Source organism: Eucalyptus grandis, chromosome 8 (assembly GCF_016545825.1).
Source record: "Eucalyptus grandis isolate ANBG69807.140 chromosome 8, ASM1654582v1, whole genome shotgun sequence".
Lineage (NCBI taxonomy): Eukaryota > Viridiplantae > Streptophyta > Magnoliopsida > Myrtales > Myrtaceae > Eucalyptus > Eucalyptus grandis.
The window spans coordinates 13606248-13623544 of record NC_052619.1 but is presented as its reverse complement, the minus strand read 5'-3'; the positions used below and the strand labels follow the sequence as shown (position 1 = coordinate 13623544).

At 43.7% G+C, this 17297-nt stretch overlaps 2 protein-coding genes across 2 annotated transcripts; one reads left to right on the top strand and one right to left on the bottom strand.

Moving 5' to 3' along the window:
* Positions 1 to 508: 508 nt before the first annotated feature.
* On the bottom strand, positions 509 to 2028 carry LOC104456621 (transcription factor MYB2). Its single transcript, XM_010071450.3, has 3 exons — positions 1760 to 2028; positions 1496 to 1625; positions 509 to 1387 (listed from the first exon to the last, which is right to left on the bottom strand). The coding sequence occupies exons 1-3, from the start codon at positions 1932 to 1934 to the stop codon at positions 814 to 816; spliced, it is 879 nt and encodes a 292-aa protein (XP_010069752.2). The 5' UTR covers positions 1935 to 2028; the 3' UTR covers positions 509 to 813.
* Positions 2029 to 13780: 11752 nt separating this feature from the next.
* Positions 13781 to 15471, top strand: LOC104456619 (galactinol synthase 2). The gene is given in 4 exon segments (XM_010071449.3): positions 13781 to 14312; positions 14534 to 14710; positions 14712 to 14990; positions 15082 to 15471. Coding segments are annotated over 4 exon segments (1014 nt in total). The 5' UTR covers positions 13781 to 13991; the 3' UTR covers positions 15319 to 15471.
* Positions 15472 to 17297: the final 1826 nt, after the last annotated feature.

Below are 17297 nucleotides of genomic sequence, written 5' to 3'. Positions count from 1 at the left end.
GGCATGAGAGACGGAGAGTGAGATGAGGCGAACTGGACTAATGGAGGACTAACTAGTGAGTAGTGACGAGGGTTACTTCATTTTCTTTCTTTTTTGAGGATCACGAGTAAATTGCAAAAGGCATGAAAGGCTTTCACTTTCATGAAAGTGAGCTGAAATTAGAAATATATACCTTGGTCCAATCCGAGTGAACACGTGGGTGGTTTCACACCTAGAACGGAGAACTGGACCAATACTCATCGGTTCCAATAAATTGGAACTAGGAAATAGTATAGTCTCTATGGAAATATTCGGTTCAATTTTAGGTGATCCGAGTGGTTTTTGGTTCTTTTGCACATTTCTAACCCCATATCACATTAAGTTGGTAAGATCCTTAGTACGGTTTTTATAGATTCAAAAGGCGGTTCTCATCTCACCATGTAGTACTTTTTACCCAAGTGATTGCAATGACCTTGTCGAAAACCATGCATGCTGAACCACATAATTAGCATAAATTGAGCGTGGATCATACCCGGGGTGTGTCCTTTTCTTGTACAATAGATGATATGAAAATCTTGGGTGATTTTCAGTTGAAATGACGAATGGTTCTTGCTATCAATAAAATCACTCGATGTATAGGCTGAAGGAGGAGGACTCGCCACCGTCCGTCCGCCTTCGACAGATCACAGGAGGAGTTCACCCATCTGAAAGTGAAAACGAACAGCTCTTCTACACCTAAGCTGCGCCACCCTATGTTTGTACACTAATTTGTATATCAAGGATTGAGATCCAGCCCTAAATGATCTTATTTCATTTCAGCTATAAGCAGAAAGCCTACTCAAGAAGCTGCTGTTGCAAGAACCATGCATCTTCCTCGTTCCACAAGCTCTCCAACGAGTCTTCTCCGACTAAACAACCGTTGCTGTCTTCTTGCTCTCCGGCATCCACGCCCGGTTGCCACCACTGCGCACACCCGGTCCAATAATTCGGACCATCACCCAATCCGAGGCCGAAACATTCCGAGCCAATTCCACCGGCTTGATTAGGAGAAGGTGAACTGCTAAACCGAGGGTCCGAAGAGTCGGACGAGGACACGCTCGGCGATAGTTCGGGCAACGAGTCTCTGTGATCATCATAAACCGGATATCCCGACCCGATTCCGTGAGTTCGTGGAGGGTCCTCAGCAGGTCTATCCGATGGGCCTTGCGCCGATGCCTGGAACTGCCCCGTCGATGCCCGGATCTGCTCCATGAACCGTGGCATCCACACGCAGCGCATCGTGTCTCTAAATTGTTTGCTATTGACGTCGCACTTGAGGTGCTTGGCTAACTTTTGCACTCTCGTCCTCCAGTAGTTCTTTACCTCGTTGTCCGTCCTTCCGGGCAAGTGTTGAGCTATCTTCGACCACCTTAAAGACGATCATCGCCAACGTTAGACTCAAAACTCGTTAGGACTACATAATACGGACGCAGACATGAGAAAAAAAAACAAATCTTCGTGGGGATAAGTGCAGTACCTGTTGCCCCAGCGACAATGGAGTTCAAGAATCAACAGCTGCTCCTCGAGAGTCATATTTCCACGCCTCAGATCGGGGCGTAAATAGTTCAGCCATCTTAATCTGCAGCTCTTGCCGGTCCGCTTCAATCCTGCGCGCATCATTTCGATCCAAAAAAATTTCAGCAAAACACAACTAATCCGTGAGGATTCTCGACATGGGTTAATGAGAGAGGAGCACGAAATAGTTCACGTGGTGCGATGCGATGAGGTATCAGAAAACGACCTGCACGACGAGCGACCAAGTTCCAACGGCCTTCGCCATGGATCTTCACATGATTCGCGAGCAAGGCGTCCTCTTCGGCAGTCCAAGGACCTTTCCTCACGTCCGACGTTACTTCTTCAGTGCGAACCGATGATGGTGAATCGTGTTGGCTTCTCATGACATGATCAAAATCCATTGATTTCTGATAGATGATGATCGACTGATAGAGATATGCAGAAAGATTGAAGTAGTAGTAGTAGGAGGAGGAGGAGGAGGAGGAGGAGGAGGAGGGTGATGATTTGGACCGTGGTTTTAGATGATATCACAAGTTATATAGAGGTGAAAATGTTAGTGCTGGAATTGACTAGGCAGCATGAAAAAAATGAGTAATGCAATGTTATGTACTATCGCTTCATTTATTTAACATAAAATTAATCATTTAAAGAATATTTTATTAACGATTGCTTGTATTGTTTAAAATAATTAGTAAAAGGAAAACGATTCATTAGTGATAAAAATATACACCTAAACATTTTCATAAATGATAATTATATCTTTTGTTTACTCATTTTTATAAGTGATGCCAGTGATTTTTTTTTTAAAATATTTTATAAATTATTAATTTTCTGCAAAATACATGGAGTGTTAAGATTAATGTACTAAATTGTTAGATGAAAGTAGTGTGGCATACTATAAATAAGCCTTTACATGATCGACGGTTCTTCTTTCGAGAACTAGATATAAGAGCATGTCAAATCATTTAATGCATTAATTGTAAGTCAGCCTTGGTATTCCTAGAAATTCCTAAAACTTCGCGTTAAAAACAAATATAGAAACTATGTTTAGTGTTATGTATATCAACTAAGTGGTTGGTCAAGTGGTTTAAGATTTGGTTCGCAAGTTGAAGGTCACAACCTTAATTTTGTTGGTCTATAACAAATTTAAGGATGGGCATGAACTTTGGTGTGTCGCTTGTTATGGACTTCCCCACTCACACTCGATGGGGTTGTGGTGATGGGTTTGTCCGGTGAGTAGTTGGTGCTTCGTTTAACACTTTAAATTAGATATTTCGTTAACACATTCTCTAACATATCATGAGTCTCAAAGAAACTCTTAGTTGGTTTGCAAAGTACAACCCTAAACTTAGGGGTGTTATCAGTCTTGGGCTTCTCTGCTCACAACCGATAGGGCTAGGGCGATGAGCTCACTCTTGGGCAAACCGTGTTCCATCATTATCTTAAACCAAATATTCCAATAGCGGGTGGTTAAGATCGGGTCCCGACCCGGTCTAAACCCTTTCTTAAAAATTTCCCAAAAGACCTCGGTCTTGACGTGTAAATCACGTTTTACACCGGTAGGATGCAATAATTACACCACTGACTCTCTGCTCTTTAATTAAGAGATTAACTTTAGATTAGCGGATTGGAATGCCTTCTCCGGGGTCGGCGAATGCGAGCCTGTAGAAATTTCGGAGGCTTTGACCCGTTGACTCCTCCGCCCCTAAAACACGCGCAAGAAGACTCGGCGACTTCCCGGAACTATTCTGATGGGGCCGGAAGAGCTTTTTCCTCCTCTCTTTTTCTAACGTGCATTTCCTTTCCTCCCCTCTCTTTTTCTCCTTTTGCAAAACGACAATATAGTTTTTTTCTTTTTCGGAATTTCGTGCACTATCGAAATGGGGTCTCCCTCGTTTTTTCTTTTCTTTTCCTTTGCGTCATGTGAAGATGACGGCTCGCGAGAGATGAGGTTCCCGGTGATTGCTCCCCGAAAATAATGTGCGGCTCCGACGCGCGAAAAGGACAATACTAAAGTGTCAACCGACCGTGAACAACGTGCGCCTCGTGCCGAGCTAGTACGAGGGCGATGTGGCCATCTCACCCTCTTCCGTCTGAGTCGATTGGAAACGTTCGAGAAAAGGGACATTCACGGGTTTCTCGATAGAAGCCTGTAAAATCAAATTTTTTGTTCATGTTTTCCTGTTGTTTGGGAGGTGCAAATCGGTGCGCTTTGGGCCCGGGATTTTCTTCGGGAGTGCGGCAGTCTTTTTTGACGCGGAGATTTCACGCTTGCGTTGAAGTGGTGTTCGAGTTTATTTAAAATATAGCAGTCGGCCGCGTACGCATCGGCCGCATCGGTCCCGCACGAGCCACGAGCCACCAATTTAAAAGTGACTAGACAACGATTGCAGTAGGCCAAGTCCGTAGTAGTTGAAGTGTTGGCTCGCACGCGTATCGAGCTTTGAAATTCGTGGCCTTTTGGGATTGGAGGCGCGTGTTACCCGATGGATCGAGTGCCCTATCCTCAAAGCTACCGGTTTCAAAATCCTAGATGGTCACCACAGAATTCAGGCATTGGATACCCGCCTTTTTCCGAGTTACAACGGCAGATCTGTTACTCGGGATACCATAGAAGCTCCTAGGGAAAAAGGACAACATTAAAACCATGTGAACCAAATCAGTTCAATCTAAGCCCCGTTTGATTTAACTTTCCCAAGGGCTTTAAGCCCCCAAAGCCCCCTGGGGAAATTTTTTTGCGTTTGGTTTGGCTTTTCAAGTCTCCATTCGGTATTTGGAATGCTAGTCTAGGGTTTAATGAATTTTTTTCTTTCCAATATTACTCTTATTGATAATTATGTTTTCCTTTTCTGCCCTCGAAAGACACTATTCATCGTCTTCTTCCTTCTTCCTCACGAAGCTCAGCCGGTGAGTGGTGCTCAGCCGTGAGAGGCCAGATTTGGCCATCGGGAAGCCTCACCTGAGGTTGAGCGACCCAAGCAACGCCACCGATGGCGACGGCGACGGCGGCACTCAACACCCCAAAAAACGACGGCAAGAAAATCCTTCCCAAAACCCGTGACGATTGAAAGGAGATGACGATGGCCGCGAGCTCAAGAACGCGCTACCTGGAGGCCGGAGAAGGATCGAAGGGAGAAATCGACCCAAGCGACGTCTCCTGAGGTCGCGCGGCCTCAAGCGGAGTCGCCTGGTCACTCAACCTCAAGTGACTCCGCTTGAGGCCGCACGACTCGAGTGGCGTCGCCGGGGTCGCGCGACCCGGTGTCGCCCGAGGTCGGCGACCTCGGGCGAGCCGCCTTCCTCCATTGCCACCGCCACCACCACCACCACCACCTCCCCACCGCCACCAGCCCTAGTGCCAAGCAGCTACATCTCCTCCTCCCTTTTCTTTTCCTTTCTTTTTTTCCTTTTTCTTTTCACCTCAAAATTACTTTGCAAAATACACACAAAAATGAGTTCCCAAACACACTTTGCATTCCCCAAATGCTCATTTACTTAAGGATACTTGGGGAAATGCAAAGTCATTTCCCCAAAGTTGAACCAAACGGGGTTTTCATTTTCCTTCGGTGCGGTTCAGTCTTGGTTCGCGGCTTCAGTTCCAAATCTCCAAGCTCGAAACTTTATGTTTAGTTTCACAAAGTTAGACGGATGGGTTCAATTGTAGCCCTAAAACTCTTATAAATCTGGATAAATTAGAAGTGGCTCAACTGAATCGATATAGATTGGATAGGATCCAATCCCCCTTATTCGAGCGAGGCCAACATATTGCGCTTAGACAACTCGAGCCCTGTAAAGCTCGAGCTAGGCCTAGGAATTCCCAAAAACCCTCCCTGTGAATACCTTAGGTGCATGAATGCTGTGGATATAATTCCAAACCCCGAAACCTACGATGTACCTACCAATGTCGGAATTTTGGGACCTGGAGTCGTCCCAATGAGAGTCTGATGCTTACCTGGCCACGTGCAGGCCCCCTAGGAGCTCAAATTTGACAATCTTAAGGAATGGTCCGAAAGAAAAAATGGCTCTTTTCGCACCAAATTTCCACGCTATTAAAAGTCTAAAGGAACAAGAAAAACGCCTTCTAGAATTTTAGACGTTGAAATCGTGGGAGTCGACTGGCAGCTGTTTTTTCGCGACTTTTCTGGAGTTAAGTGAACTAGACTCAGTTTAAGACTAAAGATTACAAAGATCGATTAATCGCATGTTGACAGAATGGCATATTACTTAAGTTCAAACGTCTACACTACACGCTCACCCACTCGAGTCAATGCGCTGCCATCACGGCGGCAAAGGTGGCAAGGATAAGATTCATGATTCAAGGCCTCGCTTAGACCTATTTCGAGTGTGAATGAAGAAATCACATGTTAAACTCTCTCGTCGATGTTTACATAAGATTCATGATTTAAGGCCTCACTTAGACCTATTTCGAGTGTGAATGGAGAAATCACATATTAAACTCTCTTGTCGATGTTTACAGAGTTGTCGAGAGTATTACGAGGAAGACATTTAAGAAATTGAGCAAAATACTGTGAGGAATGACTGTGTGTAATCCCGAGCTTCATTTAATGGGCCTAACTATCTTTCTTAGTTGGATGAATATTGTACTTTTTGATAAAAATAAAAATAAAAATCCTGGGGCTTAGGTGCAAGAGAATCTTTTTATCCAAGCTCGAATCTTTGTAGTTCACAATGGATTATCGAACCATGTAAATGTCAGTATGTTGATCTTCCTATCTCCGGCTTATTTCCATGTTTATAACGCTATTGCGATTGATCGACATATCTAAAGATTTCTTAGATAACTTGCTTCAATTCTACATGTTTATCATCCAACCATTATTTTTCTCCTGTAACTTTGTCAAATGACTTTATAAATCTTCCAAGCAGAGATTTTTTTATTTTTCTTTTGGTTTTTTGGCAACGTGGGCTCAAATGATGGCTTTGAGAAATGGAACGGGCCTCAAAATTGAAAGTGAGTAGGTAACGAAATATTGGGCCGAAAATCAAGGCCCACATGTTGGTATCTCAAGTGCAAATTTTTAGGCCCCAAAAAATACTAAAATTGCATAAATTATTTTCCATGGCTGATCTTTGGCCCAAATTTCGGTAACTCTAGTGCAAATTCTAAGGCCCCAAATAATGGTATAAATTATTCTCCGTGTCTGCTTGGGTGAATTGAAATCTCCTGACCCCGTCCAGCCTGTGCAGATCATCTACGTTGGTCTGATCTAAAGGCTACTTATATATTTTATGTAGAGTTCAACGCATAGTGTGAATATAATCCGCGCATAATAGAAGTTATTTTTCGCAAATTTACTTTTAGGTCTCATAATCGTGAAATTATTTTCAAGTACAAATCAAAATTAATAATTATACGGTGAAAAATCACCGTTTCTCTTTAGGCTTTTCTTAAATGTTTAATGAGGTATCCGAACCTTTCTTTTAGTTGATCACCTTGCTAAGCTATGGTATTTCATGGTTCGTATTGGTTATTAAGAGTAAGATATGCACAAACAAGTTAGAAATAGTTTAGCTCTTATCGAATTGGAAGTGATGATGCATACTAAATAATATGATAGAATACTCGTGACTCGTGAAAAAAAAAATCATGGGAGAAAGAGAGGAAGACAGAGGACCTAAGCAAGTTCTTAAAAGGCTCATTGAGGAAACAGGTGGAAGCTCTGCCCTAGGGTGGGAGATCCCGTATTGTCCTCCTATTCACTCTCTATCAGGAAGACAAAATAGACAAGAAATTAAGAGATCTCATGGTAATTAAGGTAGATACCACATCAAGGTTTCGATTTTGCCTACTACTGAATAGATAAGTATAGTAGCCTCCCACGTCTAAAATAAATGAGTACCCACAACTGAATTGACACGCCTTACGACACTGTCATCAATCACAACTTAGCTCAGTTTCCCGATTGAGGACAATATCGTAAAAATACAAAAAGAGGGGATGGCTTGGCTAACCCCAACTGTCGACGAATCTCTCCAGGCCTTGACAAGACTTAACCTAGGGCACGAGGACCATCACGATGCTTAGGTTGGGACCTAACTACGGTACGAGGATAGCACCTTGCCCCTGCTCTTTGTTCTCCTCGCATCCTCTCAATTCGCATCTTTCTTTTACTGCCAAAGCCAAAGGAGGGGGTGATAAGACCCATGTGACTGATGGGCAATAACTAGCCAAGGAGTCCTTCAATTAGAAAAAGATTCATTGAAGGGTTAGGTGATGAAAACTCCAAACCATCGACCCTTCGTCATCGTCTCCTAGAAATTTTGTTTCTTTTTGGTACGCTTTTAAACCCATTACATCATTTCGACAGATCAATCAATCGCGACGGGATGGTTCGGGATAGAGCTGGACGCACCTCGATCTCGTGATCAATTATGGACAAGAAAGGCCGTAATGAACAACCCTTATTTAGCAAAGTCAGAGACTGCCTTAACCTAACGTTCGACGAAATTAAGGTCTAACCACCCCACGACCACTTCGATTCCTCGAACCACACGGAACAAACCGTAAAAAGGAGAAGATGCGACCGACATTAAAAACGAGATCTTAACTTTATCTTTATGGAAAGCAAATCAAGCAGTAAATGCGGGTGATATTGAATACAATAATCTTATCTTATCAACTTTTTTTTTAAGTCAATGTAAAGTGATTATTCTATTCTCCGCCGTCCACTAAACGCCTTACCCGTTAAAAAAAAAAAAAAAAAAAGAGAGAGAGAATTTTATCTTCTACTCCTCCGTCCAATTCGGAAACATTCCCCTCAAGTGCCGGCGACATGTGCGCGTTCGGTTCAACTTTTCTAACGGGGAACATGATGGGGGTGTATGACGAGTTTCTGGAAGTAGTTTTCGATTAAATATTGGCCTTGGGAATGGTAAAAACGCAAAACAAGTAGGGACCAACATTTTGAAGTAACATTTGTGGAATGCTAAAATTAAAGTTAAATTTTTTAGTATTTTCCGAAACTACCCTCTCCAATTTTATTTTTTTTGGTAAAGGTAATAAATATATAAATAAAGTTAAGGCAATATACAAAAGATCGGCACCAAAAACCTACACTCATTCCTCAAAAGGAGAGAAAGTGTAGGGGAGCCAATATAAGAGGCCACATAGGCAAACAAGGAAGCCACAAGGGCACAGCAACAAAACAAACAAGCGGGAAAGAGATAACAACAAGGCTGACCAACCGTCAGCCCCTAAGGAAGCGGCTAAGAACGGAGAGCCAAGAAAGATAGGAGCAACTCGTGTAAAGCAGCAACTAAGGAGCACTAGTCGCCGAGAGAATACCGCAGGGTCGAACCCCCAACCACACTGAAGCCTCTTATTCCTCGGGGTAGGAGGAACATCTTTGAATGTTATAGCTTTATCCCTCACAACCTTAATAAGGTGGTTTTTTAGAGCCGAGACCACTAAGGATTCGTCCTGAAATATCCTCTCCAATTTTTTAGTTTTCTAGTTTTGCTCATTGTTGCTACTATTCATCTTTTTTTACAGGGGCACCCAACAAGGGCTAACAAGGTTAGCTCTAACTGACAAGGGCCAGCAAGGTAGCACGACTCACAAGGTGACTGGGTCGCTTGAGGTCATGTGACCTCAACCATTGATCGCCAACGCGAAATCTAGCTCACGGAAGCTGACAAATGATTTGATTTCTCTTTGATACAATAAAATGACAATTAAAGTCCTTCGCAATTTTTTTTTATAAAACACTATTTCACTACAGAGTTATTTTATAAAAGAGTTTTTATCGAATGAGTTATTTTGTAAGAGAGTTTTTATCAAACGCAATTTGGATTTGTCCAGAAGAGCTTTGCATGGCACCTAACATCCATTTATAGTGTCGAACTAAACCCACCCGTCGTCGGCAAAAGACCCAACCACGTTTTCTTTTTCTCTCATGTTCTTCACGAGTTTAGTCACTCTTGTCCGAAGCTATGATTACATGCGATCAAGAGCGATGGGCCGCCGTTCGTTAGCGCTGCCCGAGGACCCACGACGGGCGGGGGACTCGCGATCGATCCACTCCCGACAAATGGGGGCAGGCACGGCGGGCAAAAAAGGGGCGGGAGCGCGGACGCGGAACGTGAATTACATGGGCCGGTTGGGGAGGGATGCCTTTTGCGATTGGTGCAGATGGTTGGCTCTTGTTAGTCGGCAAGTGGAACGAGATTGCAACGGCAGATTCGAGAGGAGGGCCGTCGAATCTTTCACGCGGAAAAGAAGGGGAAATGTAGTCGGTGCGTGCACTGCTGAAATTTTGGGGAATCCCCGAATGCCTGATTTCTTTCCTTCGAAAAGCTTGTAAAGGTTTTCTCTAAGAAGAGTCCGATATGATCGTCATATCGTGTGGAGAACGATTCTTTCACTTTTCGATTATATTTTGTCGTTGGGGAGGAGGAGGGTAAGGGAGGAGTCGAAGAGTTTTGCTCGAATCATTTTCACCGTGAAATTTAGAAAATTCGTGAAATTCAGATTTTCTTCTTGTCGTTTCTTATACGGAAAAAAAGAAGAAGCTAATATTATTTTTTCATCGCCCAAGTAGAGTCAACCGAAGTCAATTCGGTTGCACCCCGGGGCCCGGGGGCCGGTTTCATCCGGCACGGACGTCACGACACGTGGGGTCCAGTTTCTCCCCGCTCCGGAACCTTCACTTTTTAGCCTTTGCAAGGAAAGAATAATAACACCAAAAAGAAAAAAGCACTTTCTTTTTCGAGACAAAAAAAGAAGAAGAAGAAATATCTGATTCGTTCACAATAAAAAAAAAATAAAATGAAAAAAAAAAAAAAAAGGCAGCAAGCGGGATAAAAACGAAAAATGTAGCTGGACCAAAATCGCCGCGACATGTGGCGGCAGGCCCGCCCCGTTAAGGGGGACACCGAGACGGATGACGTGGCGGATGCAGGGGCCGTACACGTCACCCCGCAGGTGATGCGGTGGGTTCTCGGGATCACATGAGCGGTGTGGTGTGGGCCCCTACATGGGCGGTCGGAGGGTTCGATTTCGGACCTCAGGGCGGAGTCCAGGTGGAGAGCATGCAAGCCAGTATTTATTACTTTGTCTTTTTCTTCATTCAATTCCAATCTCGTATCCATCTCAAAAATCATAATTTTCGTATCTGTTTTTTAAGCCACGTGTCCAGCCATCGAGGGATATCGAATATAATCCACTCGTGTATCGATCTCTTCCCCTTTCCTTTCTTTTTGCGACGCCTGAGCACGACCCCGATGCATTACTGTGTCGAGAGGCTATTGGAGTCTTTTAATTAAAGTTTTTGAATTGAAATTTCTGAACGATCGGACCAAGATTTTACATTGAGTTCCTGAATTTTGATGTACGCATGATTTTGAAGCCACTAATGATTGAAATCGTAGTTGTCCATTTCTCAGCAAGTGACATAAGAAAATCTCCATTTTTGGGTGATCTACATGGATTTTAAATTTTGTGAAAGAGATTGTCGGTCCGATCACATCAATGCGGAAAGTTGTGGTGGTCGAATTTGAATCCTAATGCAAAATAATTTGATCGGATTATAATCTAGTATGATAACTAGTAACTTATTAAAAAAGTGAGTCATAACTTTTCTTCAACTTGATCCTTAATGGACTTTTGATCGTTCGAACTTCTTGCTATTGCTATTTTCAGATGTAGAGATTTTTCGACTTTAAACATGCCGATGAGTTTGTACATGGACAGGTTGGCCCAGCATTTAGTGTCTTAAGCTTATAATTTAAACAAATGCACATTGACCAATGCAATCCTCAATTGAGCACAAATCAATTGAAAACGACAAAAAAATGACACTTTTTTAAAGCAATTAAAAAATTTATTTCCTTTTGGGATAATAATACAATTCTACTCCCAACTTAAATTTAATACATAATGCTATTCTTAAACTTTTAATTTATATAATATAGTTTCTAAACTTATTTCCAACGTCATTCCTAAATTTTTAGTTTGTAACATGGTCTTCTAATTATTGATAGATATTCAATGTAGTTCTTAAATTATATAAAGATATCTAAAAGTTTAGGAATCATATTAATATTAAATCAAAATTCAGGAATTATGCTGAACAAATTAAAAATTCAAGAACAATAATGCAAATTGAACCAAAATTAAAGAAACACATCATCGGTGGCTACAATTATAAAAGTACCACAAGCATCGCCAAGATCAAACCTTTACTAATTGAAGAAAGAGAATCGATTTATGCTTTTTATACTATCAAATTATGATCCTCTATTATTTAGGAACAATTACATCTTAAAAGGGTAACAATAAGTGTGGGACGATTTCTTTCTGAATTTGATGTGCCAAGTAATGCGACATATGCTCATTGGATGAGTATAACCGATTTCGTCTGCCCTTCTTTACACTGCTAATTTTGTAATTCCAATCTTAATTCATCAAAGAAACCTCTCATTGACAACACAAATTACCTAAACACGGGGCAAAAACGACATTTACTAAATTAATGAGCAAGATTGATTCACTAAGCAACGTGTCCAATTATTATGGGCTATTTAACACAATCCCACTTGTGCACCGTCCTTTTCATTTTCAAATTTTGTAGTTGGGTCGTATCTGTACCAGTTTTACATGATTTGAGACATCGCTTAGTTCAATTGTGAAAAGAGGAATCGCTGCTTCTCTAAAGGCATTTCGCAGACACCACTCGATTGCATTTTAGTTTAAGACTATTGTGGCTTATAATTTGTTTTGAGGAAGCTATCTCACTCTTGTTTTCTTATGAATGATTGGCCTCGTACTTGTTCATTTTCGAAGCTAGTGGCGTGGGAAAATCTACGTTCTCTCCGTTTTGTCATTACCCTTTTTCGTGATTTTCTAAAATTGCAATTCGCGGATGAAAATTGTGGACGATGGACTTCAATCCTCTTTGGTCCTTTTGTCTTACCATTTCATTATCAACGTGAAATGTCGTGGTGGGCATACTTCGAGAGAAAAATAGTTGATCGGACACTGAGTGTGATGATTTAGTGATGAAAAAGTCATACATATTGTCTTTCAGATGTGGAAAGTTTCCGACTTTCGATACGTCGATGGGTCCATAATAATGAATATGTGGCTTAAAATGAATATTTCAAAACGAAATCTAAGGTCTTTGCAATAATGTTGACCATTAGTACATGCAGAAACTGGTCAATCACGTTCTTGGTACCGAATCAAATGGCGATCACCATCAAAATTGATATAAAAAGAAAAGAAAAGAGGAGAACATTCATGTCCTCGTCATGCAGAACAGGAGACGATCCAACGGTTAGAAATACTTCTTCATGTATTATCGACGTCATAGTTGACCATTGACCAAATGCAAATCTTCACCCGTGCATCCGGCATCATCGGCCGTTCATACATCAATCGAAAGCGATCCGAAGCGTTCATTTCCACCACAAAAATGCACCCCTTCCGGAAGATCCCCCCTGGCCCATCGACGACGTTAATTTACGAAAACGCCCCCCAGTCATTTTGCCTGAAGGATCGGGAAGTTTTCATACGAAATTCGACAAATACGTCGTCGATTTTCTCCCTCCTTTCTATAGCAAGTCCTCATCCTCTCTCGATTTTTTTTTTTTTGTCAGTTCTATTCTATTCATACTCTATACTTATTCTCGACTTTCTTTCTTACTTGCGGGCGTGGGAGTCGAAACTCACTCCCGAAACTTACGTTTCTCACACCCCATCCTCTTCGAAGGTAGAGATTTGAACCCTCACCTCCCCTTCCATATTGAAAGGATGGGCTCACGGGGCGAATCCGTGGTTATCCTCTCCTAATTTTACTTCCCAAAAATCGACACTGCCACCGAGCGATCCTAACCGTTTCCCCGTCCGCGCTCATCTGCACCGTCCGATCGATCGCGCTGATTTAGGAAAAGCGACCCCATCCATGATTCGTCCCAACGGTGCCCTCTGGCGACGCAGGCGATCTTTACTTCACATTGAAATCCCGAATCTGCCCCTGTCCCCTCCTGCCCGCCATGAAATTAGCGTGAGTCCCCGTCCCTTCTAGCGCCTTCGGTCCCCGCCCTACTGCAGGCCCCCTAGGGGCCCATGCCATTCCAGAACCTTCCCCCCACGGATACCCCTCCCTCCCCGCCGTCCGATCCGCCACGCGTACGGCCAACGCTTTCTGCGGAGAAATCGCGCCTTAATATGAAAATAAGCAATTTCTCTCTCTTTCTTAACGAAATCTCGCTCCCATTTTTCCAATCCCCACGGAAGTCCCCTCTCTCTATTTATACACCGTCGCCACCGGGTTCTTCCTCGGCAACCCAAACACCGCCATAGCCAGCAGCTCCCACCAGCTTTCTCTCTCTAGCTCTCTCTCCTCTCTCTCTCTCTCTCTCTCTAGCGCTCTCTCACTAGCTTCCTCTCTTGAGTGCCGCGAACTCGACGTTTGACCGCCTTCGCCCCGACGTCAATGGCGCCAGAACTCGTGCCCGCCTCGGTGAAGCCCGCCGCCAAGCCCGTGGCGCTGTCCCGGGCCTACGTGACGTTCCTGGCCGGCACCGGGGACTACGTCAAGGGTGTAGTCGGGCTGGCCAAGGGCCTGCGGAGGGCGCGGTCGGCGTACCCGCTGGTGGTGGCCGTCCTGCCGGACGTCCCCGCGGAGCACCGCCTGATCCTGGAGGAGCAGGGGTGCGTGGTCCGGGAGATCGAGCCCGTGTACCCGCCGGAGAACCAGACACAGTTCGCCATGGCGTACTACGTCATCAACTACTCCAAGCTCCGTATCTGGGAGGTACTTGGGACGACTAATTCTTCACATTAATGCCAGAAAAGCGATATTATCAGATATCTCAAGATCGTGAATTGACGAACTGAGTCAGTTATAAAGTCACCCGTTACGTTTTACGATGTTTCAACGTAGCATAGAGTAGTTTGCCATACGGGTTTTGTCGTGAAGTCCCCGTCTTTTTTCGTGGGTTACTGAATGGTCATGCGTTGCGTTACGTTGTGCAGTTCGTGGAGTACAGCAAGATGATATACCTGGACGGCGACATCCAGGTGTTCGACAACATCGACCACCTCTTCGACCTGGAGGACGGCTACTTCTACGCCGTGATGGACTGCTTCTGCGAGAAGACGTGGAGCCACACCCCGCAGTACGCCATCGGGTACTGCCAGCAGTGCCCCGACAAAGGTGCGGTGGCCCGACGAGATGGGCCCGCCCCCGGCCCTCTACTTCAACGCCGGCATGTTCGTGTACGAGCCCAGCCTCGCCACCTACCACGACCTCCTGAGCGCCGTCAAGGTCACCCCGCCCACCTCGTTCGCGGAGCAGGACTTCTTGAACATGTACTTCAGGAACGTGTACAAGCCCATCCCGCTCGCGTACAACCTCATCCTGGCGATGCTGTGGCGCCACCCGGAGAACGTGGAGCTCGAGAAGGTGAAGGTCGTCCACTACTGCGCAGCGGTAAGTGTTTGATACGTGCCCATTTTAGAGGTCGTTGGATTGCTGAATAAGTTGGGTAGCTGATCGTGAGTGTCTGATTTTTTTGTTCCAGGGTTCGAAGCCGTGGAGGTACACTGGGAAGGAGGAGAACATGCAGAGAGAGGACATCAAGATGCTGGTCAAGAAATGGTGGGACATCTACGAGGACGAGTCCCTCGACTACAAGAAGAAGGCAGCGGTGGCGGCGGCAGCCCAGGGCGAGGCCGAGCCAGTCAACATGGAGCCGTTCTTCGCGGCCCTTTCCGAAGCCGGCGAAGTACAGTACGTCACGGCCCCCTCGGCCGCTTAGCCGGCTCGGATCTCTCCGGCCCGTTGGAGAGATGTTATCCAAATAATGCGTGTAAAGATTGCTGTCGAGGGCAGAATCTTCCTTTTTTAAGAAGGAAGGAAGGAAGGAAGGAGAAGAGATCATGTTGGGAATATGTGGTAAAATTAGATAGTGTCGCCTCCATAGTGATTAATGTTTCATAGATGTTTTATCGGAAGGCTTTTTGACTCGGGTCTGGCTTTCATCTTCTCCTCTTTATCTCCTATTAACAAAAACTTGCGTTTATTTCTTGAGATATCATATTATATTTACAGTAATAATATTAATAATATATGTATCGACTATAGAAAATGAACTTTTTGGAAAATATTCTGGGACTCTGTAGCCGTTCATTCTCTTTCAAACACGATGTTGTATAACTGCCTGGTGCCTTCGGACGAGGCAACTCCATGAGCGGCCATTTATTCAGATCGATGTGGTTTTCTTTTGGACCGTCTGGTCCGATGACCGGTGGTAACCGCTGAAATTCTTCAAACAGGAGCGCAGGACACCGGCGAGGGTAACATTTCAGAACCTTTCACGGGGATGGAGTCGGTAACGGGCGCCGACTACGAGCTTCACCGAATGCTATGAGGAGAGCATGTCGGCCGGGCATCTGCTTATCCTCTCCCGCCCTCGTCGCCCCAGTCGCTCACCTGAACATTTGCTTTGTTAGGGCTTTTACTCGTGCATTACGGAGAGGTATGATCGAAATAAACCACCTCTCCTTTGGAAACCAAGTACACGATAATAGTAGACCTATTAAAATGAGTCGGAAACTTATTTATGAACCAATGTTTGTTTAAATGTACGAGGGACTCCTTATTTTTCAAATCAACATAATGAATTTTAAAAATAAGGAGATCATTATATATGGGTCTTAAATGGTATGGTCCGTAACTCATTTACAGCCTTTTTTTTCAATGAAAAGCCCAGCTCACTTTTTCCCTTCCCCTCTTTGTCGCCACCTCCACTGCATATTAGCCCACTTCGTGCCGCCTATCTCTCGGTCGCCACCAAATTCTTGAGGACTATCTGAGCCTTCAATTCCGCCACCACCATCTCGACTTTTCCCCCGCCCTGATAAGAATAGGAAGGGGCAGCACTGCCAATCGGTCTTCGCCATAAGCACCGGCGACCATCGCTCAGATAGGAATCTTATAGCTCAAAATTTTGCACGATCCCGAGCTCTAGTAGCGAGCAGCACTCTCAGCGATTCTCATGTTGTCCAAGTGCCTGAACATGCTGTTCTCTTAATTGCAGCTTGACGATGGTCAATCAATTGCAACTTTTTTTTTATCCATTTTAAAACATGCTTAAGTGGCTTATAAATGGATTATTTAACAACTTAATGGGTCTTAAATGATAGAAGGAAATATAAATAAAATCATTTTTAAGAAAATGTAAAAATAAACCATTAGACTTGTATTGGATACAAGTGTTCCAAAAATATAATTTTTATTTAAAAATAAGAGATAAGTTTTGTTAAATTGGGTTAAATATAGAAATATTTTTAATAATATGAGTCCATCAAGAAATATGCATTACGATTAGATGGGTAATAAATGAGTTGATGGATTAATTTGGGCTAGACTATTAATGACTTGACCTAAATTCTATCTATACTTGTTTGAGAGGTAATAGAAATAGGTCAATAGAAAATGGAAACCAAAAAATTACTAAAGAAACAAAAAGGAGGAAAAGGAATGACCAGTCTGACATCGCTTCATCAAAAGGTTCAGGGCAAAATTTCTGTAGCAGGTAAACAAAATTTCATGCACGCTAGCAAAAGGCACTTCTTCTCTGAAGGCTAAGGAAGAACCTTCACATTGCACACCTTCATGTTTGCATCCATGGATATTAGCCTCCCGACTGCCGTAGCAAGTTTCAAGCATAAATATACAATCCAAAATGAGTCTGCAGATTTTATCTCTAATCCTACTTAATAAAGTTCAAAATGT

Bases quoted from the DNA above. Each gene is read 5' to 3' on its own strand.
- LOC104456621 (XM_010071450.3), bottom strand. From the start codon at position 1,934: ATGGATTTTGATCATGTCATGAGAAGCCAACACGATTCACCATCATCG. The intron at 1,626-1,759 runs GTCGTTTTCTGA...TGATGCGCGCAG, and splicing joins CTTGGTCGCTCGTCGTGCAG to GATTGAAGCGGACCGGCAAG. The intron at 1,388-1,495 runs GTACTGCACTTA...ATCGTCTTTAAG, and splicing joins CATTGTCGCTGGGGCAACAG to GTGGTCGAAGATAGCTCAAC.